Here is a 25,647-nt window from a genome sequence, read left to right on the forward strand (position 1 = left end):
AGCTAGACTATCAGCATAGATCCTGGTCCATTTTGTAGTCTGTTGCACCTAAGAACCTTACACTTAGACAGGGCGCTCTTAAAACAATCTTCATATAAAGTATAAATTGTACACATAAACTACACAGATAAATCTTTATTCAAGCTACAAAAGTTAATGAGTGCAGAGTGATTTGTTTTCTCTTTTTCTTTGATTTACATCAATGACAGACTTCAGCAGGTTTCACTTTAAAATCAACGCTGTCTCTAAAACCTAATGCTCATGATGCAGATCTGACTTATATCTGATTTTCCTCCAAATATTTATGGTCATTTAACTTTATAACTCATTTAAAGAGGTCATCGGATGCCCATTTTACAGTTAAAATGATTCTTTAGGGTCTTAAAGAGAAGTCTTTAACATACTTTGGTTAAAATTTCTCAATGGTAGTGTAAAAAACACTCCTTTTACCATGTCAAAATCAGCCCTTTTTAGAGCGAGCTATTCTGTTGCATGTTCCTTTAAATGCTAATGAGCTCTGCTCGCCCCGCCCCTCTCTGCAGTGGGATGATGAGCCGTAATGTTTACTTTAGCCGACTTTAGCCGTGTTTATCTGCGAAACTTGCTAACTGGTACACTATTAAGATAGGCCATTTGCAAAGATGCATAAAAAGCCCTTATACTCACTTCTGCTGTGGGTGAAGCTGCATCACGAATGATTCGCACAAACATAGACTAGGGGTGTGATGAGACACGAGACTGGGTTCATGAGAACGAGACAAGACAAGACTTAACTTTTTTTAAAGAAATCCTCAATGATGAAATATATAGGGAAAAATAGTATTTATTCAACTAAAAAACACAAAATGCAAAAAAGTTTTGGTGGTTCTGACAAAATGTTCATTACTTAAAGGTCCACTGAAGTGCCTTGAAACACGCAGCGTTATTCTATGTGGTGACGTACTTTTAACTGAAACAAAAACATATCGCCCAGCCCTGCCCAATAATTTTGAATAGCCAATAGTGTTCCATTAACACCTGCTCGGGCAAGAGCCGTTGAGCTCAGTAAAGCCGCATTTGTAAGCTTATGACAGCCACAGACTAATAAATTACCGCACAGATTCAATATGAAACTTGCTAAAACGAAATAGTGATCATTATCATGCTGAGGCTGTGTAGTTTAATGCATGTCGACCGCACATATGAGCGCTTATGATCTGCTCCGCGTCTCTGTGTAGGGGGCGGGACACTACGGACTCTAGAGAGCATTTGATTGGACAGAAAGTTTGATGAGAAACTGAAGTGCACGGTGATATCATCAAAATCCTTGATTCATATTGGCAGAAGTGATGAGACTGTAAGTTTTGAATGCCCATATCTTGTAAACGCTTTGCTTTGTTTGTTTTGCAGCACACTAGCTTATAGATCACCTTAAGGCTAATATATTTATACTAAAAGCCAAAAAACTTTAATTTTGATTTCAGGGGGACTTTAAGTCTATATTTGAACAAAATGTAAAAAAAGGAGTCAGTGTCTCAATTACTAAAGACTTGTTTCACTATTGAATCTCTTGAATGTATAATTCAATGATAAATACTTTTTTAAACATGCAGTTGTAACAAAGAAATAATGATGATTATGTGGTTAAAAAGACTGTTTGTGTTGCTCTTTATGGATCATGAATGCAGATTTGAATGTCTTTAATACCTGTTTCACATCGTAAGCGTCAATGGAGCGTGTGAAACGGTTGTAATAGACACCAATGAACCGCTGTAATTCAAGAATAAGATCACGTGGGTGTTTGAATAGAAATTGTGATATTTTAACGATTAATGATGCAGCTCTAATGTAAACACTGCAAAATGTTGATATCGTGATGTTCTCGCGAGACCAGTCAGATCTCGTGGGACAAACAGGATCTTGCGAGATCTCGTGTCACATCCCTAACATAGATGCATATGTAGATCGGGATCGGCACTTTCCTTTCAAAACCGAAAGTAATGTTAATCCTCTGCGTCTTCAGCAGCTCAGATGTCTGGAGTAAATGATGACTGCTATGTTTATTATTACATTCAACAACAGAACACCTCAATCGCTCAATCGGAGACATTCTTGTCTTCCCCTGCACCTGAGTCGACACAATAGCGATCAGAGTCGGACTGTTTCAGCTCGGTGAGGGCGGGTCTAAGGTAAGGCGCTCATGTCAATCAACTATTGTGGGAGCGGTTTCTGTCGGTGTGTCATCACACCGACAAGAAGCTGAAAATGACCTGATTTTAAAAAAGGGGATATTACTTTTAAAGATTAAAAAAAATACCACTGTGTGGATTTTTATCATTGTAGGGTGGTTGTGTACATGGTTGAGTACATAGTTTTGCATTCGATGACCCCTTTAAGACTATGTTTATGAGGTAACTCGGCAAAACCGTGCATTTTGACATAATTGTGTGTGTTTTCGTCTGTTGAAGCGCTACTGGTGCTCTGTCGGAAGCTGAACTGAACACATAATTGCTTACCGACAAGCAAAGTTATCAGAGTTCGCTATAGAGATTGCATCAACAAAATTAATGGAACAGTTCATCCAAAATTTAAAATTTGGACAGAATTTGCTCATCCAAGATGTAGAAGAGTTTGTTTCTTCACCCGAACAGATTTGGAGAAATTTAGCATTACATCACTTGCCCACCAATGGATCCTCGGCAGTGATTGGGTGCCATCAGAATGAGAGTCCAAACAGTTGATAAAAACATCGCATTAATCCAAAAGTAACCACACAGCTCCAGTCCATCAACTAATATCTTGTGAAGTGAAAAGCTTGCGTGTACATAATAAACACATTCATCATTAAGACATTAATAAATTTAAAAAAACATTGCTTTCTCCAGTGAAAAAGTTATTAAAAATATGCACAGATAAAGCACTGTTTATAAGCAAAAACAGTTTGAAACTGTTAGAAACAAATAAGTTGCATTTTGATGTGAGAAGCCAACAAGGGATGGACTTTTCCCACTTGAGTGTTATTAAGGATTCACAGACTTATAACTTGGCCAGAAGCAACTGTTTAAAGTTGCAACTGCCTTAAAGGTGGATTTGTTTCTTACAAACACACAGATGTTAATTGATGGATTGGATTTGTGATGATTACTTGTGGATTATTGTGATGTTTTTATTAACTGTTTGGACTCTCATTCTGACGGCACCCATTCGCTGCAGAGGATCTGTTGGTGAGCAAGTGATGCAATGTTAAATGCCTTTAAATCTGTCCCCATGTAGAAACAAAGTCATCTACAGCAAATTCAAATCATCTTCAGCAAATGTTCATCTAACTGCTTGTTGAAAATGTGAAAACAGTCTGTAATGATAATTAAGAAGAAAATTCTGGATGGGGATTTAATTAAAATATACTATTGTGAAAAAAGTATATTGGTTAAAAAAAAAAATTTGAGAAACAAAACTGGGATTGAATTTACCAAAAATTAATAAATAAATACATAAACACACAAACTGACTCCTAGTATTAGCATAAAGCCTGAAAAATCTGAAGTTTCTGGAGCTGAAACTACAATAAAGACAAAATTAGATATTTTTTTATGATTAGTATGAGCTAACCAAGAATGATGCAATGTTAAAGAGATGTTTGACGAGTCTCAAAAAACAAAATCATAGTGCACATATAATTATAGACACTTCACTGAGAGAAACGTCAAAAAAATAATAATAATAATAATAATACAAACCATTAAAAAAACTAAATTTAGCCAAAAGATTTTTTCAGTCTGAAAAGTATCTTCAGCCTGACCGGGGGCATCAGTCGAGCCATTTGACAGTTGGCTGCAAATTCATTCTGTGCATGGTGGATTTGTCAAGAGCTGTTTGGTTTTTGAAAAGCACAGAGGTAGACAGATTCTCTCCAGTTAAAGCAGACAGAGTGGCTGAGGCATGCCGACATTTACACTGGATAAAAGAGAAAAGATTAGAGCCCTCTGAGCTGCAATAGACTTCATTGATTTATAATTAATCAAGGACAGAGCCGGGTTGCGATATTGCACCTGGACATAATCCTTTTAAATCCTCTGCTTGACATCACAGAAACTAGGAAAATAGACGCTCGCTTCAAACATACAGCCATCAATAGTAGAAGTGTGCAATATGAAAGTAATTGCATGACATGAATTAATATGGAAGGATTCTCAAGCTTTGCTTCAGTGTATCAGCAGTCAAAATGGCAGTAGGGGGCTGCCGAAGTAGAGGATGGTGCATTGCGCCCTCTGCAGGTTGCACTGAGAGCAAAACAGGGTTAACCATTTAAAAATATATATTATTTGACAAATAAATTATATATTACATTTTTTTTTTTGCAATATTTGTCATTTTAATTATTATTTTTTTTTTTTAAATAAAGGGGAGAAACATGATTTTTGTCTGACTCATGTTGTCTATATATATATATATATATATATATATTAGTATTAGTAACTAAATATATATATATATATATTAGTATTAGTATTACTAATATATATATATATATATATATATATATATATACACATATATATTAGTCTTTGTTCAGATTTTAAATTAGTTTTCATTTTTATATATTTTTTTATTTTTATTTTAAGTTTTAACAATATTTGTTATTTTATATTTATTTTTAGTTATTTTAGTACATCAAGTCAAAGTAATTGAAAATAAGCACTGTAGCAGAAATAAAATAAGTTTATTGTGTGTGTGTGTGTGTGTGTGTGTGTGTGTTGTTTCTGTGATGTACTAAAATATAATTACAAGCACTTCATACGTTTCAAAGGCTTTTATCGACAATTACATTTATGCAAAGAGTCAGTATTTGCAGTGTTGGTCCTTCTTTTTCAGGACCTCTGCAATTCGACTGGGCATACCCTCAATCAACTTCTGGGCCAAATCCTGACTGATAGCAACCCATTCTTTCATAATCACTTCTTGGAGTTTGTCAGAATTAGTGAGTTTTTGTTTGTCCACCCGCCTCTTGAGGATTGACCACAAGTTATCATTGGGACTAAGATCTGGGAAGTTTCCATGCCATGGACCCAAAATTTCAACGTTTTGGTCCCCGAGCCACTTAGTTATCACTTTTGCCTTATGGCACAGTGCTCCATCGTGCTGGAAAATGCATTGTTCTTCACCAAACTGTTGTTGGATTGTTGGAAGAAGTTGCTGTTGGAGGGTGTTTTGGTACCATTCTTTATTCATGGCTGTGTTTTTGGGCAAAACTGTGAGTGAGCCACTCCCTTGGATGAGAAGCAACCCCACACATGAATGGTCTCAGGATGCTTTACTGTTGGCATGACACAGGACTGATGGTAGCGCTCACCTTTTCTTCTCCGGACAAGCCTTTTTCCAGATGCCCCAAACAATCGGAAAGAGGCTTCATCGGAGAATATGACTTTGCCCCAGTCCTCAGCAGTCCATTCGCCATACTTTTTGCAGAAGATCAATCTGTCCCTGATGTTTTTTTTGGAGAGAAGTGGCTTCTTTGCTGCCCTTCTTGACACCAGGCCATCTTCCAAAAGTCTTGGCCTCACTGTGCGTGCAGATGCGCTCACACCTGCCTGCTGCCATTCCTGAGCAAGCTCTGCACTGGTGGCACTCCGATCCCGCAGCTGAATCCTCTTTAGGAGACGATCCTGGCACTTGCTGGACTTTCTTGGACGCCCTGAAGCCTTCTTAACAAGAATTGAACCTCTTTCTTTGAAGTTCTTGATGATCCTATAAATTGTTGATTTAGGTGCAATCTTAGTAGCCACAATATCTTTGCCTGTGAAGCCATTTTTATGCAACGCAATGATGGCTGCACGCGTTTCTTTGCAGGTCACCATGGTTAACAATGGAAGAACAATGATTTCAAGCATCACCCTCCTTTTAACATGTCAAGTCTGCCATTGTAACCCAATGAGCCTGACATAATGGTCTCCAGCCTTGTGTTCGTCAACATTCTCACCTGAGTTAACAAGACGATTACTGAAATGATCTCAGCAGGTCCTTTAATGACAGCAATGAAATGCAGTAGAAAGTTTTTTTTTCGGGATTAAGTTAATTTTCATGGCAAAGAAGGACTATGCAATTCATCTGATCACTCTTCATAACATTCTGGAGTATATGCAAATTGCTATTATAAAAACTTAAGCAGCAACTTTTCCAATTTCCAATATTTATGTAATTCTCACTTTTGGCCACGACTGTATATACACTTTTAATTAGTAAAGTTGTGCTAAAAATGAGTAAACAGTGACTTAATTTGAATTTTTGGGAGAACTATCGCTTTAATAATGACCCTGCTGGACATATCAAGGCATTAGCATTCATTTTTAATTATATAATCGCTGCATATATTATTTTTAATACAAAAATAAAAATAAATAATTAAAATGGATCAAATGTGTTCAAATCTATTTTTTATAAATAAACTAAAACTACTGTATAATGGTTCCTGAAAAAAAACACTACTACAGCATAACTTTAAAAATTGTTATTTAAATGTTGCTTGCAAAAACTGAATTTACTCAAAGCTCAGCAGGGGCTAAATGGACCATATGCTAACTAGCTGAACTTTGACCCCTTTGCTTTTCTAGGCTGCGAAGTATAAAAAGGCACTTTTTTAGTACAAGTATATCATTTGATAAGTCCAGCCTTCACTTCCTGTTTCAAAGAGCAATGTGTCTACAATAAAAAGAAAATTACATTCAGCTGTGCATTTAAACTAATACCAAATAGTTTCAGGAAGGAAGATAAATGTATAAAACATGTCTTGCATGTATTCCTAAACAGTCAAAAATAAATGCAAGTTGATCCTCAAGGGCAAACACATTGTTCCAAAACATTACAAACACCTAGTTTTGAAATAAAATGCGCTTAATAGTAATTAAATAACGTTACAAAGCAAAAATATTCACAGCTCTAAAAATAGGTTTCAGTCGTTTGCTTTATCTTTTTGATTTTGAAGTAAAATATGACACTGACATTCTCTTTGTGAGAGGATCTGTGAACCGCAGCAGAGAAGAGCTCATCTCAATAGCAGACGCTGCTGCAACAGCACCAATTACACCTCTATTACAGGGAGCCTGCCATGCAGGGAGAACAGGAAATGAGGCAGGAAGTGTGCTGTAGGCTACAGAAGAAGACAGCAGGGGAAGTGGACACAGACAGAGAGAGGAATGTGCTTGTACGCCAGAATACTGCTGTGTGCTGCTCAGTTCAAGTGCACTGTGAGCATTGATTTTCGTGTTGCAGAGAGGGAGGGAGTTAGAAGAGTGATTAAAATATATGAAATAAATGGGAAGTAAATTGAAAGTGAAACAGTGAGTGAAAAACATAAAAGCATTGGAAGCTTTATCAAGTAAATCTATAGGTTTTAAAATTAATGAGACATCAGAAGCCATGCATTACAGCGATTTTACCATGGTGTAAAGGGTATGCTTCAGAGTCCAGGTTTTATATTGATATCAAAACAGTACAATTACCAGACCTGATCTGAAGCGTGGACACAGGTGTGGGTAAATCAGCTATTTAATAGCGTTGTGTGTGACTCATCCAATCTGAACCATTTTTAATGGCTTTTAAATCATGTTGCATCATGTAAAGCCTAAGGGGGTGTGCGCACAGGAGATGTTATTAAATTAAAAAACAGCTAGACAGAGTGCAAAGAAATGGAACAGGAAGCAGGAGTCTTGAGACGCAAACTATTTTTTAACTTTTCACATCTTGCTGTTTTAGGATAAGGTATTGTGACATCCATATATTGCACACCTTATAGTTGTCCTAAACTGTATGTCAATGAATGTCACATTCACACACACACACACACACACACACACACACACACACACACACAAAATCAAACTGCCATTTACAAAAATAAAAAAAAATGATCTTTTATAAGATACTTTACATTTTGAATTTTATTTCATAGTTGTTTTTTTTTTATAAATCAACTGGTGTTACTGTGATTTTAGTGAATGCATGAAGTCAGTCCTCCTCTTACCAGAGTAACGAGAGGTGCAGTACAACATTTATTACGAACACAACATTTTTAACAGTACATGTGCATCTCAATAAATTAGAATGTCGTGGAAAAGTTAATTTATTTCATTAATTCAACTGAAATTGTGAAACTTGTATTAAATTAATTCAATGCACACAGACTGAAGTAGTTTAGGTCTTTGGTTATTTTAATTGTGATGATTTGCCTCACATTTAACAAAAGCCCACCAATTCATTACCTCAACAAATTAGAATATGGTGACATGCCAATTAGCTAAACACTGCTAACTCAAAACACCTGCAAAGGTTTCCTGATCCTTCAGAGTGCTGATCTGACAGTTGTCCAGAGGACAATCATTGGCAACCGATACAAGGAGGGTAAGCCACAAACATTTGTTGCCAAAGAAGCTGGCTGTTCACAGAGTGCTGTATCCAAGCATGTTAAAAGAAAGTTGAGTGAAAGGAGACAATTTATCACAATTAAAAGAACCAAAGACTTAAACCACTTCAGTCTGTGTTCATTTTATTTAATTGAATTGAATTTAATACACGAGTTTCACAATTTGAGTTGAATTACTGAAATAAATGAACTTTTCCACAACATTCTAAATTATTGAGATGTACCTATACATGTGTGGCTATGTAACGTTTTGTGAAATATTTTGGTTGGTTACAAAAAATGTTGTTATACATTTTACTCCAGTGAATAGTTCCTAGTGTGGGTTTGTTTGTTAAAGGGGTCATCGGTGCCACATGCCCTTTTACAAGCTGTTTGAACTGAAATGTGCGTTGGGAGAGTGTGTACAAAACCACCCTAGAATGACAAAGATCCACCCAGTAGTTTTCTTTTAATTTAGTAAATAATTTGCCTCGTCATATCGAGCCGTTCTCAGATGCATGTCGTTGTGGCGTAACACCAACAGAGGCAGCTCCTGCGATAGTTGATAGACAGTAGTGTTTTAGCAAAGACCCGCCCCAAGTGAAAAGTAAACTGACAGCACTGAGGGAATGTGACCGCTGATCTATCTAAATGGGTTCATGTTTACACGTATCATTTCTCACCATACTGCTTTATAAACGAGGGTCAGTTTAAAGATTAGCTTTGTAACGCTAGATGGTTTAAAACGGTGTCTGTTAATGATTAAGATGTAACCTTAACGCCATACCTGCAAAAGTGTTTACAGCCCGCAACTGCACATGAGTAAAGACTATAACACTCACATTTATGTATTTCAATATAAGGACAGGGTAAGTTATGTTAACCGGTCACTTTTTTGCTTATGTTCAATCAGCTATGCCTCAGTAAACACACCGCGTTCGTCTCTTTACCACAGTAAACACAGTAAACACATCGCGTTCGTATCTCTCTCAGTACTCTACCCTGCCAGTACATATAAAGATAAATCAAAGTGACATTAAGTTTACTAACCCATTCAGACACGTCCAGTATAAGCCGTAATTGCCGAACTTCTTTGCGGGTGTCATCTTGTTTCGGTTCCAACTCCGGTTTTTAAATTAAATTTTAAATGGATGGGGTTGTACAGTGTCTTCAAAGCCCCCCAGTGCCATTTTCCCCCAAACTATACAACTATACCCCCAACTGTTGTCTAGGCAACACCCCGTGTGCTATGTAATGACACGCCCCACAGAACTGAGGGGCGGGGTGAGCAGAGGTTCATATCATTTAAAGGGCCAGGTACTGATATCGCTTGCTGAGAACAGAGGCATTTTTTACCAGGTAAAATTAGTGTTTTTTACACTACCATAGAGAATTTTTAATCAAAGTATATTACAAACTTTTCATTTGGACCCTAAAGCATCATATTAACTTGTGGAAAATGGGCATTGCATGACCCCTTTAATGTCAATTTCTGCACACAAGGTCTCGGCCCAAAAACAGTACATGTTGTCATAGGGTACAGTAAAGGTTGGAAAACACTACACAAGTTTTGCCTCTATTTGCAGTCTGGAGGAGTTGCCATTTGTTGGCGAAAGTCAAGCCAGTCTGCAGAACAGTCTGAGCTGAAAGATTTCACGTAAACAAATTTTAATGGTCAAAAACATAACTTCTACTATACTTCTACCACACTAATATGAGACAGATATTTTACCACTAAAATAAGACAGACTGCTGAAGTACTGTCAGAGAAAACGCTTCTCAGGTCAGTTGGAGTGGTCATATCAAACTAGTTTTGACCAACATATACTTGAATTAATAAATTAAAAAAATATATATGTAATATTAAAGCATCTTGCCTCGTTGTGACAAAAATACTTTTGACCTGAGTACACAGATCAAAAGATAAAAATCTGTTTGCATTATATTGTTGATTCTTGGCTGAACGTATGCTAGTGTTGTTTTTATGGTGTTCAAATATGATGAGAGTAGAATTTTGTTTAATTTTCACAAAAATTAAATACATGAATTAGGTCTCTAAAAATAACATTTATAATCACTGCTAGAGAAAACACGCATTAGACTTTTGACAAAACCTCAATAACTAAGATATAATAAACACCTCACATCATGTCCTAATCTGACCTGATATGATAAGATTCCAGCAACAAGCTATTTGTCTGTCCACACACCAGCTATGCGACGTGACAAAAATCTATCAAAATATTTGATTAGCAGGGTTCAAGAGCTTTAATAAAAAAAGATTATTCAATATTATTCAGCAAGCACATAACCACCTAAATCAATGACTAAAAAGAACATTTTGGCAATTTCAGGTTATTTACTATAGAGGTATTATGTTTTTTACAACTTTGTCATTGTTATAATGCCACCTTGCCGCTTGATAAGAATCATGTTCTGCATGTTCACCTATTTCTGTGAGGCTCTGAGTTTTTGTTGGAGATATAGGCTTTTGCAAGCACATGACCAAGCCCCTTTTCTAAATGACCCATTATAGCTAACCAAAGGGAAAAGTTCAATATTTTTTTTTGGCAAGTATTGATCTAGAGAGTCTAGAGAATTTTACTGCTGTGGTTTTATTGAGGTTGAGCGAAACCTAGGACTACTTCGCAAAAGTGTTTTTTTTTTTACATTATTGAGAATATTTAATGAATGACTCGATTGACTGCAGTGGTTCTTGAGGCAAAGCTACTCAGTGTGAGGAGATTAGGGCTGCACAATAAATCGCATGCAATTGTCATGCGTATCTCATCCCTAAAGCCGATTCTGTGATTAGCAGTAAATCTCCATCACGTGCATTCAGATGGCGCGGCATTTAAAACACATGTAGATTACTGACAAGCTACACAAAATCGAGTTCATAATCGCAGATGATTCGCATTCGATTTTGAACACAATATTGCGTAGCTTGTAAGTGATCTACGGCTCTGTGTTTTAAATGCCACGCCATCTGAATGCACGTGACAGAGATTTACTACTAATCACAGAACCGGCTTTACTGACAAGCAGTGTTGTTTTTGACAACCATCTTAGATTTAGTCTTAGTCTTAGTCTTTTGGACTAAAATGGTTATTAGTTTTAGTCAAATTTTAGTCACTTCTATATGTGATAGTTTTAGTCCAATTTTAGTCAACGAAAAGTCAAGAAGGTTTTAGTCTAGTTTTAGTCGACGAAAAGTCAAGAAGGTTTTAGTCTAGTTTTAGTCAAAAAAAGGGGAAAAAGTAGTCTTTTAAGAAATTAATGTAGGTCAGTAAGTATTTTGCTGTTGGGTAGTGTCACTTATAAGTTCTGAAAATAGCACATCTATAGTTCAACACAATGTGAGCTTCCGGATCGACTATTTTTACCAATAATTACAATAATGAAGGAATGTTTTAAAACATAAAAGACAAACAAGGATGGAATGCTAAAACGGCTTGCCATAGTAGTATGGCAAAGAGTATTTAATGCTAAAACGGCTTGCCATAGCGGCAGATATTTTTCGGTTTTAATTGGCATGCACAATAAGCAGAAATGTCATGCATTTTAAACGTCTGACGGACCACCCACTAACATTTTCGTCTATTCTCGTCTCGTCAACGAAAACTCACACACGTCTCGTCATGTTTTAGTCATCAACGAGCCATTTTTATCTCGTCAACGTCTTGTTATCGTCATGGAAAAAAGTGGCGTCAACGAAATGATTTCGTCATCGTCATCGTTGACGAAAACAACACTGCTGACAAGGTGTGTATGAAAAATCACATGCGATTTATTGTGCAGCCCTAGAGGAGATCTATCAAATGATATGAATATTGTGTAGATGCGTGAAACACCATGTTTTTTGACATACGCGAATGTCCTTAAATACTTGTGGCACTTTGGAAAAAGACACAGCATACCAATTTTCAAAGTCAAGCGGACTAATGTTTGCGTATTTATAGTTGCTTTTAAAGTTTTTTCCATGTTATAGCACCATAAAGTGGCATTTTTTTACATACATGTTCGTAGTTCTCTTTACGAAACATCTATTTCCATTAAAAAGTTACAGCCATTTTACTAAAAGCAGCTCTGCCCCTTACAAACGTTTTGCCATCCTGTTGCGACGTTTAGACAAAAGTTCAACTTTTTTGATAAATATTGATATTCACTATCCAGAGAGTCTTTCTGCACTGGTTTGGCAATCTCAAGTACCACAAAATTTTGGGTGATGATTGAATCTGATTCCAATGACATAAGACACTTGAGTCAATGTGACTAATGGCCAGTTCACACCAAGAACGATAACGATAACTATAAATACAACGATAGCTATATTTGCATCCACACCAGTGAACGATAACTGTCTGTTTTTTGTTGCATTTACAAGACTTCAACCAGCAGATGTCCTCAGCACACACGTTTCGAGCGCATCTAAACAGTGAATCTAGCATAAACTATCTGATCTCTAACATAGTCAATATAGTGGAATAAAAACAATATGTACTCTTTTCTACTGCAACTTCAAAGGAGGCCAGACAATGTTGTCCAAACTAGCACTGAATTCCCGAGATAATTTTAGGTTTTATGCTACTCTGTTTGCTGTGCAATGTCTGCTTGCTTCTCTACAATGTTGCCTGCTATTTCAAATGCGCAAGCCCTTTACATTTGAATAAGGTCCGATTAGCTGTATGCGTTTTATCGTTCATCAGCTGTAAAAAAAATCGTTCTGAAAGTAATCCCAATTATATCGTTCCCCTGTATCGTTATCGTCATAGTTCTGGTGTGAACTCTGATATTCTCTTAAATTTGAAACCATTTTTAAAATGTTATCTTTATAGTTATAGTTATCATTCTTGGTGTGAACGGGCCTTAACAGTTTAAGAGTTATGACGTTTCGTACTTTTGATTGCTGTAGCGCCACCTTCAGGCCAATTGGGACGAGCCTTGGCGACACTGTAGAGAGTGTGAGTACTACCATCCCTCCAAGTTTCAAGTCTCTACAACTGACGGTTTGGTCTGCTCAATCAGTGTTACCTTCAGTATAATAATAAAGGTCATGCAAAATGATATACATTACACCCTTTCAACTCTAAATAAAGCACATAATCAGTGTCATAGTTTGTATGTTGTTGTTTCAGCCACATTGCAGAAATAGAAACGATTTCTAAAGTACAATGCCCTATTGCTTATTGCGTATCGCCGTCACAAATGGTTAGGACAAAAACTCTGATAAGCATGAAAAAGACACCTTTTATCATGTGTCACAGTGTGTCTGGTTAGGATTTGGTGTTATAATCCAAAGGCATTCATACATTTCGAAGTATGGCTTAAAGGATAACTTCGCTGATTCTCAAACTGTTTTGTGTTGTACAGTTTTGGAAGAATATAAATATGTACTCTTTCTCTGTGTTGCCTGCACCCAGATATCCCCACTTATTTGTCAGCAAATGTCCACTGTATAATGTGAATCACATTATCGAGTTGTCAACTGCTGACATATAAACAGGGATATCTGGGTGCACATTGTTCATTTACATACAAAACCGACTCTACAGAGTTATACTTAATGTTTTTGGGCCACTGCAAATAAACCAACAATAAGCAAATGCATGTATTGCTCAAATCACTGAAAGTGATTGACTTTTAGTTACTTTGTAACAGCACATCGTTATGAGTGTGTGTAAATGAACCTACGAACTCCAGATGTTCCTGAGAGACAGCAGGTGATGTTAATGATTCCAGCACATTATGCCAAGCTTGTTTACAATAACAAGCTCAGAGGACTTTAAGTGAAATAGATTGTTTTGAATGAATGAATACCAAAAAAAAAAAAAAAAAAAAAGACACTGACCTGTTCCCTGAACTGCTCCTGAGAAAGACAATCTGTGACATTCACGCAGCCCAGCAGACAGCCTGTGGGATACTCCTTAGGAAACTTGGGCTCTGGACGGTGAAATACGTAAAAGGTTAAGTGAAATTACAAAGTCACCACAGTCTACAAACATGCCTGATGGGATCATTTAAGTCTAACCATTTTAGTATTACTCGGGTATATTTGGAGACATTAAACACACCTTCTTTGTAAATATGGCGGTACATGGCCTCGACCTCTGCAATCTCCTGAGGAGTAGGTCTGTTGGCAGCAGCAGCAATCCACAGGCGCCCCCTATGGGATGTGTACCATGTTCTGCCTTCGACCCTACACAAACACATGAAATGCTAGTTAGATGTAATTTAGTGGAAAAAACATTCGCATTTTAGAGACAATTGTATGCATTCCCCCTGAGCAAGGGATGACATGATTTATTATGGGGTCTTCAAGTAAACTGTACCTTTTTATGCCCTTAACAAGCAGTGAAGCCCAAGGCTGATGCATGCTGAGACACCAGCCACCATCTGAGATCTCCTGCAGCTCTTTGTCCTGCAATCTGAGCCGGCTGCGCTCACTTTTCTGTGTACTGCTTACAGTCTTGGATGAAGGCTTACGTGAAGCGCCACTACTGGACACGTCAACCCACTAAGACAACACAAACTCACATGAATGACCAGACATCCACAGTGAAACTCAAATACAAAAATGGTTTGCTTTTAATATAAATGTAACCCTGGAGCACAAAACCAGCCATAAGTAGCATAGGTATATTTGTAGCAACAGCCAAAAATACATTGTATAGGTGAAAATTATATATTTTTCTTTTATTCCAAAAATCATTAGGATATGAAAATATTTTGTAAATTTCCTACCGTAAATATATCAAAACTTACATTTTGATTGGTAATATGCATTGCTAAGTGCTTAATTTTGACAACTTTTAAGGTGATTTTCTCAGTATTTTAATTTTTTGCACCTTCAGATTTTCAAATAGTTGTACCTTGATCAAAAATGATCATATCCTAACTAACCATACAGCATTGTTTATTCAGCTTTCAGATGGTTATGACCTTACGACCGGTTTTGTGGTCCAGGGTCACATATCTTCAGAAGCAGCTTGTTTGCACCTACCTCTGGTGCAGACTGTACAATGTTGGGGTTGACTAGCTCTCTGAGGCGCTGTCGATCAGTAGAAGCAGAATGTTTTGGTGTCTGGCCAAAAGAACCAGTGTTGATGGCCTTGACTGACTCATCAAACCTTTCAAAACCAAAAAAAATATTCATAATATTATTCATACATATATTCATAACCATATCATGCCTTGTCAATAATGCATTGCAATTAATACTACCTTCAAGTCATGTAGAATTGATTGTATTTATGAGACCAATGGACTTGAAGAGCTTCCAGATGTTTTTTTTTTTTCCCTTGAGTCTGAGCCTTAGAGGCATCAATTAAACCATTATGGCATTTTTCTTATGGGGGAAAAAAAATTGTCCAACATTTTAATTTTATTCCAACAGAAATAACTAGTAATGATTTCTCTTAGGTAGAAACCTCCCATGAGGACTTAAATGCAACATAATACTTCTAAAAAATATATGCTAACATGCTCAGGGTTTAAAAGTGTGAGCGTTTCACTCACATTTGTGCATGTAGCTGCCCTTCTGTGAATAAAAAAAAGTTACCACGGGTCCTCACTTGAAGACTCCATAAGGACACCAAATAACCAAATGATATAAGGAGACCATATATTGTTTGTTTGTGCATTCATAGTAACAGACTCAAGCGTACATCAAGCGTATGCGTGTGTGTACGTACATTATACAGTGGTGGCCACAATGATTAGAACACTAGTATTTTTACCAGCTAAAAAATGGTTTTAAGTGAATTATTTCTATCTTTCTATCTATCTATCTTTGCTGTAGTGTGTCAGTAGGAAATATCAGTTTACATTTCCAAACATTCATTTTGCCATTTATTGTAATAATCCAGTGAGATTTTTGTTTGCACAAGGAGTCTGACAACAGCCAGTGCTCCACACAGAAATCTGATCTCTTCATCATCCAGTCTGTCTGGAATGACACGAAGAAACAAACTGAGACAGACTAAATCCAGAAGAACTGTGGAGACATCTCCAAGATGCTTCAAGAGACCTACCCGCAAAGCTAGCTGAAAAACTATGCGTAAGTGCACCTAGGGCAAAAGCTGCTTTGAAAGCAAACAATGGTCACACCAAATGTTGATTTAATTTAGTTAACAGAAGTTAATTGATAAAGAACATCCATTTATGACAGCATCATAATTTTAAAGCATTTTTATACAAGTGCCTAAAACTTTTAACAGTACTGTAGCTTTGCAGGTGGGTTTCTGGAAGCATCTTGGAGACTTGCCACAGTTCTTCTGGACTTAGTCTGTCTCAGTTTGTTCTGTTTCTTCATGTCATTCCATCTCTGTTTGGAGCAATGGCTCTGACAAGTGTCAGACTCCTTGTGCAATCAAAAATCTCACTTGATTATTACAATTAATGACAAAATGGAAATGTTTGGAAATGTAAACTGACATTTCCTACTGGCACACTACAGCAAAAGAAAGAAATAACTAAACTAAAACCATTTTTAGCTGGTAAAAATACTAGTGTTCTAATAATTTTGGCCACCACTGTACATCACAATTCAGAGGTTGCATCCTACGCATTTGAAGGCTGAACCAAAAAACAAAAAAAAAAGACAGGTGGCTCCTTACTTCTGGTAATATGGAGACAAATTCTCCCCTTCATCCAGCACTCGTCTACCTGCAAAGTCGAGTGTAATCTTGCGGTCTTTGCGGGAGGCATGTCGAAGATCCCGGAGTTCCTCCTCTCGCTTGCGTATTGCCTCTCTCTCACCTGGAGAAAGCCACTGGTTGGAATCCGTTGCAAAATAATCCGATTCATCATCCAAGACTTGTGTTCTCTTAACACTAAAAGAAAGAGGAAGAGATCAAATTGTTAAGTCTAACTTTAGTTTTGTTACTTGCATTATACCTTAGATGGTTTGTGGGCATTTTGTAGGCTGAAATGAATCTGAAATTAACCCTGACAACCACAATAGTGTATGTGGAATGGCAGACCTGTTCTTGTCAAACTCCAGAAGTTTGTCTTTGTGCTTTACAGCTTTTTCCAGACCGGCTTTCATCCTTGCCTCTTGATGGGGGAGATATTCCCGATCGGTTCCCTCTGGGAAAGAAAACACAGAAATACAGTATACAGAAAACATAGGCTGTCAAACAAATGCTGCCAGTCAGCAGAAAACAAATACAATCACTTAATTTCCTACCTCCCATGAGTTTTTTACGGAGCTTTTGACTTTTGTTGGAGTCCCGCTGCAGTACCTCTTGCTCCTCTGTAGTACAGACCTGAATTATGTGTGAAAGATGTTAAATAGTGTTGATGAATGCTTTGGCATCATGCTCACAATCAAATTTGCAAGGTCCATAAGATTAGACTTTCCAATGGCCAATGCAAATAACACAACAGTAGTGGGGTTTCCATCCAAAGTTGTGAATTTAATTTGTGCAAAATTGTAATATCGCATAAAACATTTGGGAATAAGCACAGTTTCTATCCAATGAGTCAAAGAGAACAAAATTCATCACATACTGATAAACTGGCACTATACTGTATATCATTAAGAAAAGTAGGAGAAGCCACTAAATATAATCATTTTCATATATAATAAATTACTTGTGTGTTAGAGTGAGCAAATGAAATCAAATAAATGCAGTCATTGCTTTTAGAGGGGGATGCCTGCTGTTTGAGAACGCAGTCATGTAAGACAGTTCTGGGAGGCAATTATACAGGATTACTTTGATGACAGACTTTGCTTGGGCATTTCAGAATGAACATTAAAAAAAAAAAAAAAATCAGATGCTATGGAACGAGATCGGTCTGCTGGTTGGTCAGGTTTTGCTATCCCATAGCGCAAAGTCAAAACTTCTTTGACGCGCATGGAGGAATTTATTTGGCAAAAAACCATCTCAAGCAAGCGTAAAAAAAAACTTTTTTGCAAATTAAGGGATTTTTATTTGAATCACTCATTTCTGCTGTGATACTTCAAAATATAAAAACAGGGTGATGGAATACATAGCTAGTAACAGCAACTATAACCATTTTAAACGTTTGGGATTGGTAAGATTTGTCTTTTAGGTTTTTAAAAGAAGAGTCTGCTATTCCCCAAGGCTGCATTTGTTTGTTCAAAAATTCAATCTGAAACAAAATTAAAAAAAAAACTTTTCATGATCAGTGTTGCCAACTTCGCAATTTTTACCCACTAAATTTAGCAACTTTTCAGACTACTCTAACAACTTTTTCTTCAAAAAGCACCTAGCAACACATTAAGCTATTTTTAAAATCTATTTGGGAACTTTTAGCAACTGTTATCAAATGATAAAAAGGCATAATTTACACAAAAAAATTATTTACATTAAAAATCGAAAGAACCTATTTCAACTATAAAGAACCTTTTCTGCATTTAAAAGGTTCCTTGGATGGTCAAGGTTCTTCACAGAAACATTGATGCCAATAAAGAACCTCTATTTTTAAGAGTTAATAAGAAAATACATGAAATTAGGGCTGGGCGATTAATCGAAAAGTAATCGAAATCGACATTCAGAACCTATAATCGATCAAATTTTTCCAGGTCAATTATTTCAATTACTTTCCCTTTAAAAACATTACTGCGTGTGGAGTCAGGTGACCCCGCTCCGTTACTTTACGTTATTCCTCCGACATGTCGATGGAGAGCTTAAGCAGTATTTATACAGTAAGAAGTATTTACAGGATATACTAGAGTAATTTTATTTAGACGAGATACTGCTTATTTTCTACTTTTAATATTTATTATTATTTTATAAATAATTTATTTTGTTTCCAAAAGTGCAAGTTATTTATTTTCACTAATTTAAGAAAAATGTGACTTTTCGTTTTAAGCAATGTGTGCTTTAATTTCAGTTGTTCAACACTGATGTTCAATAAATAATCATAGATAGTGTGTGTGCACCCTTCATTCAAAAATCTCTCACTTGTAATATGTGAGCATATTTACTGTACAAAACTTGTCAGTGAACTATGAGGGCAAAAAAAATATATATTATTTAAATATAATTAAATATAATTTTATTAATTAATAAAATAATCGTTCATTAATCGTAATCGGGTTAAAAATGTTCAATTAATCGAGATTTTGATTTTAGGCCAAATCGCGCAGCCCTACATGAAATGTAATTCTATGCTCTATTCTATGTAGTTTTGGGTTGTGATTACATAATGATGTCATTGCACAGTGACATCACAATGTCATTTAGCAACTTTTAGCAACAAATTGTTCTGCCTTTAGCAACTTTCCCTGAAAATTAGTTGGCAACACTGTTTATGATTCAGAAAATGAACAGAAAATAAAATCTATTTAATAAGTGATTGAGTAAAATTATATATATACAGTCGTGGCCAAAAGTTTTGAGAATTACATAAATATTGGAAATTGGAAAAGTTGCTGCTTAGGTTTTTACAATAGCAATTTGCATATACTCCAGAATGTTATGAAGAGTGATCAGATGAATTGCATAGTCCTTCTTTTGCCATGAAAATTAACGTAATCCCGAAAAAAACTTTCCACTGCATTTCATTGCTGTCATTAAAGGATCTGCTGAGATCATTTCCGTAATCGTCTTGTTAACTCAGGTGAGAATGTTGACAAGCACAAGGCTGGAGATCATTATGTCAGGCTGATTGGGTTAGAATGGCAGACTTGACATGTTAAAAGGAGGGTGATGCTTGAAATCATTGTTCTTCCATTGTTAACCATGGTGACCTGCAAAGAAACGTGCGCAGCCATCATTGCGTTGCATAAAAATGGCTTCACAGGCAAGGATATTGTGGCTACTAAGATCAACAATTTATAGGATCATCAAGAACTTCAAGGAAAGAGGTTCAATTCTTGTTAAGAAGGCTTCAGGGCGTCCAAGAAAGTCCAGCAAGCGCCAGGATCGTCTCCTAAAGAGGATTCAGCTGCGGGATCGGAGTGCCACCAGTGCAGAGCTTGCTCAGGAATGGCAGTAGGCAGGTGTGAGCGCATCTGCACGCACAGTGAGGCCAAGACTTTTGGAAGATGGCCTGGTGTCAAGAAGGGCAGCAAAGAAGCCACTTCTCTCCAAAAAAACATCAGGGACAGATTGATCTTCTGCAAAAAGTATGGCGAATGGACTGCTGAGGACTGGGGCAAAGTCATATTCTCTGATGAAGCCTCTTTACGATTGTTTGGGGCATCTGGAAAAAGGCTTGTCCGGAGAAGAAAAGGTGAGCGCTACCATCAGTCCTGTGTCATGCCAACAGTAAAGCATCCTGAGACCATTCATGTGTGGGGTTGCTTCTCATCCAAGGGAGTGGGATCACTCACAGTTTTGCCCAAAAACACAGCTATGAATAAAGAATGGTACCAAAACACCCTCCAACAGCAACTTCTTCCAACAATCCAACAACAGTTTGGTGAAGAACAATGCATATTTCAGCACGATGGAGCACCGTGCCATAAGGCAAAAGTGATAACTAAGTGGCTCGGGGACCAAAACGTTGAAATTTTGGGTCCATGGCCTGGAAACTCCCCAGATCTTAATCCCATTGAGAACTTGTGGTCAATCCTCAAGAGGCGGGTGGACAAACAAAAACCCACTAATTCTGACAAACTCCAAGAAGTGATTATGAAAGAATGGGTTGCTATCAGTCAGGATTTGGCCCAGAAGTTGACTGAGAGCATGCCCAGGCGAATTGCAGAGGTCCTGAAAAAGAAGGGCCAACACTGCAAATACTGACTCTTTGCATAAATGTCATGTAATTGTCGATAAAAGCCTTTGAAACGTATGAAGTGCTTGTAATTATATTTCAGTACATCACAGAAACAACTGAAACAAAGATCTAAAAGCAGTTTAGCAGCAAACTTTGTGAAAACTAATATTTGTGTCATTCTCAAAACTTTTGGCCACGACATTTTAAAAGCACTCAGAAGTAAAACATCTCAATGGTAACAACAATAGAATAGAATGATTATTGACATGAAAATAAATCTCAAAATTATAATTGGCCTTTTGTTTACTTTTTTTTTTTACACTTAGATTCACTTTTACTTACTCACTCTTACAAAAAACAAAAAATGGTTTTCCATTAACATGATTATCCGTATTTTAATTTGGAAATGATTTCATCTGACCATCACGACAAGGAAACATTTAGATCAGGGATAGGCAAAGTCGGTCCTGGAGTGCCGCCGTCCTGCAGGATATCGGCACTCCAGAAACAACGTTGCCTATTCCGGATCTAGACAACAGCCAAATTAATTAGCTTGGCCGACATATGGGTCTATCCCAAACATAGACTGTACTGATTAGTAAGCGGAAAAAGCTCACCAGATTGCCGCAGAACAAACAGGGGCCGGAGCCTTCTTGCTCACACACTATACGGCCGCAGCTCAGACAGTTGTTGATCAGTCTGTGTTTCTGAGCCAGACACTCACATGCTTGACGGCCAGGCAGTAGAACAGCCAGCTTATCTCGACCCTCTTTAGCATATAGATTCACAAACTTGCTCTTCTTTTTCACTGAGCTGGAGCTGCTGCTTTCTTGTGCCTGATAAAAGAAAGTAAAACCCTCTGTAATTCTTTCCACCTAGTTAAACATGATATATTTTATTAAGATACTAAAATGAGTTGATATACCTTCATCAAGTCAATGGGAGTTTTCACAGGCTCTGGCTCAGCCTGACAGATAGTCACAGCCATCTCTTGCTTATTTCTTCCCTTTCGTTTGGACTTCTTCTGAGTGTCTTTGGTAGTTGTATCCAGACCCTCTGGAATAGACATTACATGCAAAATTGCTTTATTGATATATTTCCATAGCAATTACAATATGTGAAGAGATACACAGATCAAGCAATATTATGGTTGTTTTGTACTTTTTAAAATTGCGATAAAAGTAGCAACAGATCTTTTCTTCTGATTTGTGACCAGTGCTGGGTAGTAACTGATTACACGTAATCTAGATTACACTACCAGTCAAAAGTTTTTGAACAGTAAGATTTTTAAATGTTTTTTTAAAGAAGTCTCTTCCGCTCACCGAGCCTGAAAGATTTTACTATTTAAAATCACTGTTTTCTATTTGAATATATTTTTTTAAAAGTTGAATTGTCACATGATCCTTCAGAAATCATTCTAATATTCAGATTTTCTGCTCAAAATTTTTTTATTATTATTGTTATTATTATTATGTTGAAAACAGCTGAGTATAATTTTTTCAGGTTTCTTCAATAAATAGAAAGTTCAGAATAACAGCATTTATCTTAAATACAAATAATTTGTAACATTATACATGTCTTTATCAACACTTTATCAATTTAAAGCATCGTTGCAAAATAAAAGTATTAATATTTATCATTTCTTTCCCAAAAAAAAAATAAAATAAATAAATGTAAAAAAAAAAACTCCAAGCTTTTGAATGGTATAGTGTATAATGGTACAAAAGCTTTTTTATTTCAGATAATTGCTGATCTTTGGATCTTTCTATTAATCAAAGAATCCTGAAAAAAAATTACTTAACTGTTTTATATATTGATAATAATAATAAAAAAAAAAAATAATAATAATAATAATATTTCTTAAACAGCAAATCAGCATATTAGAATGATTTTTTGAAGGATCGTGTGACACTGGAGTAATGATGCTGAAACTGTAGCTGTGATCACAGGAATAAATTACATTTTAAAATATATTCAAATAGAAAGCAGTTATTTTAAATAGTAAAAATATTTCAGAAATATTACTGCTTTTACTTTATTTTGAATCAAATAAATGCAAGCTTAGTGAGCAGAAGAGACTTCTTTAAAAAAGAAAAAATCTTACTCTTCAAAATCTTTTGACTGGTAGTGTACATAATCAGATTCCAAAAATCAAGTACTTGTAATTAGAGTATATTACATTTTAAAAAGATCATAATCAGATTAGCTACAGTTTTATTGATTACATGATTACATATTATTCACACAATGGCAGTAAATCATTCATAATTTACAAATTCTCCCTAATTCTTTGTTCTCTTTAAATGTTTCATTTCTAAAAATCCTACAGTGTCATGCCATTTAGCTTTGACTACATTCACAAAATTTGTGGAAATAAATCTGCAAACATGCGTCTGAATTTGACGGGAAATAAGCACCTCTCAAGCAATTAGACCATGTCGGAAACAAATAATTATGAAAGCATGGAAACACTAGAGGTCTAGCTGTGAAACTCTGAAACTGTCATATTATATCTAGTGACTTTTAGAAAACATTGATTCTGGAAGCCCGGACAAAAATATTTTTTAAACCTGGAAGACTTTAGGTGTGTGATGTAATTGCTGTTTTCATGTTTATTAATGTTTTTCATATAATGCAGGGAACTCTTTTTGGTCAGCCAAACCCCTTACATTAAAATATTTACTTGAAATATCATCAAATCTAATATTGGCCTAATTGGAGTGATACATATTATCTATTATATTATCTGTAGTTCTTAAAGGATTTGCCCACTTCCAACAACAACAACAAAAATACTGATAATTTACTCACCCCCATATCATCCAAGATGTTCATGTCTTTCTTTCTTTCTCCATATAGTGGACTTCAGTGGTGCTCAACAGATTGAAGGTTAAAAATGCGGTTTCAATGCAGCTTCAAAGGGCTCTACACAATCCCATCTGAGGAATAAGGGTCTTATCTAGCAAAAGCTAATGCTAGCTTTGCAATGCACATGCATAGTCTGTGCACTCCGGTTCAAAACAGTTAGGCTGTGGAAAAACTCTCATTTCCTTTTTTTCCTTTAACTTCTAATTCATCCGATATTGCTGGTTTACCATTTATTGAGTTTTTCGACCTACCCTAACTGTTTTGAACCGGAATGCACAGAGTATGCATGTGCATAGCAGAGCTAGCACAAGATAAGCATGTGAGGTTAAAAAGTATATACATTTTTATTTTTTTATAAAATAACTGTTAGTTTCGCTAGATAAGACCCTTAATCCTCGGCTGGGATCATGTAGAGCCCTTTGAAGCTGTGTTGAAATTGCATTTTTAACCTTCAATCCATTGAGCCCCATTGAAGTCCGCTATATGGAGAAAAATCCTGGAATGTTTTTCTCAAAAACCTTAGTTTTTTTGCAACTGAAGAAAGAAAGACATGAACATTTTGGATGACATGGGGGTCAGTAAATTATCAGGATTTGTTTATTCTGGAAGTGGACTAAACCTTTAATAGTGTCTGTATTCACATTAAACACATCTATGTCCATATTTACCCATGACTGCCTCTTTCTTAAGGACGTCTCCTAGACCATCAGGTGCTTGGATCTGACACCTCTGCCATCTCTGCACCAGCTCATCCACAAAATCTTTCTTGTTTCCCTCCGTTCCTTGTAAGAGATCTCCAACATACTCCACAATTTCATCAGCACTGTCAATGGACAGGATGTACCTGAAAACACAGATATTTTACTGACTTTTCTTACGCAGTGTACACTTCCACAAAGACCCATTCGAAATAACATTTCTGTTTGGGTACTAGATGTCTAGATGTTGTAATCACCATTTCTTACGCATTTTACATTAAGCAGTATTTTGTTACATTAATTCCCGATTTATCTTTTCCATATGGTTAATATACATATACAACAGTAATGTAGTGATATTATCTGGTACTTTCCATAGTACTTCTTATAATACTATGGCAGTATAAGATATAACATTGTCAGAAACGTGGTAACGTGATACTTTTGTACAAAAGAGGTTTGCCAACCAAGTTATACCTTCTCTTGGTCTATTTATTCCATTCTTAGCTTAAGACCACATTGTGACTTGTCAGTTTTGTTATTTTGTTTCATACAATTGACCACAAACTGACTTTTAATCCTCTAATGTACTTACTGTACAATGTCGTCGCTTGCCTCCAATCCAAAACTATGCTTTAACTTATCAGCAGTCCAGCGAAGCAAAGAATCAGCCATGATGAAGTTAGTAAAACTGTTTACTAACTGCAGAGTCTGTACGTCAACTGAGAGCTGTCGGCATTTGACTCATACGATTGAAATTGCTTCCGGGAGATATGTTTCAAAATAAAAGCCTCCATAGACAAAATACGTACTTCGGTCAGGTAAAGTAGGTCTAAGCAATGCGTACACTATATTAGCTCTTAAATATATAGTTTTTTATTATTATTAAAAGGCTACTCAAGTTTACCAGTACCGTTTATCAAAAATAAAATATTATCCCTACCGCTGTTGAGGTGTCATCAACACCGCACCATGAGAACTGTTACTTTTCTCAACACTCATTAGGGTGGATCA

At 36.3% G+C, this 25,647-nt stretch overlaps 1 protein-coding gene across 1 annotated transcript in view; it reads right to left on the reverse strand.

Annotated features, from left to right (window-relative positions):
- Window positions 1-25,385, reverse strand: part of trip4 (thyroid hormone receptor interactor 4) — a 125,021-nt gene extending 99,636 nt beyond the window's left edge. Inside the window, exons 1-11 of the mRNA XM_073835703.1 lie at window positions 25,229-25,385; window positions 24,604-24,779; window positions 21,993-22,123; window positions 21,685-21,903; window positions 17,565-17,643; window positions 17,359-17,464; window positions 16,993-17,208; window positions 15,378-15,504; window positions 14,707-14,891; window positions 14,449-14,573; window positions 14,226-14,317 (exon numbers count right to left, since the gene is read on the reverse strand). Of these exons, the coding sequence (XP_073691804.1) occupies window positions 14,226-14,317; window positions 14,449-14,573; window positions 14,707-14,891; window positions 15,378-15,504; window positions 16,993-17,208; window positions 17,359-17,464; window positions 17,565-17,643; window positions 21,685-21,903; window positions 21,993-22,123; window positions 24,604-24,779; window positions 25,229-25,308 (1,536 nt within the window). The 5' untranslated portion in view covers window positions 25,309-25,385. The remainder of the gene's footprint in view (window positions 1-14,225; window positions 14,318-14,448; window positions 14,574-14,706; window positions 14,892-15,377; window positions 15,505-16,992; window positions 17,209-17,358; window positions 17,465-17,564; window positions 17,644-21,684; window positions 21,904-21,992; window positions 22,124-24,603; window positions 24,780-25,228) is intronic.
- Between the last annotated feature and the right edge of the window lie 262 nt (window positions 25,386-25,647).

Source organism: Garra rufa, chromosome 3 (assembly GCF_049309525.1).
Source record: "Garra rufa chromosome 3, GarRuf1.0, whole genome shotgun sequence".
Classification (NCBI taxonomy): Eukaryota; Metazoa; Chordata; class Actinopteri; order Cypriniformes; family Cyprinidae; genus Garra; species Garra rufa.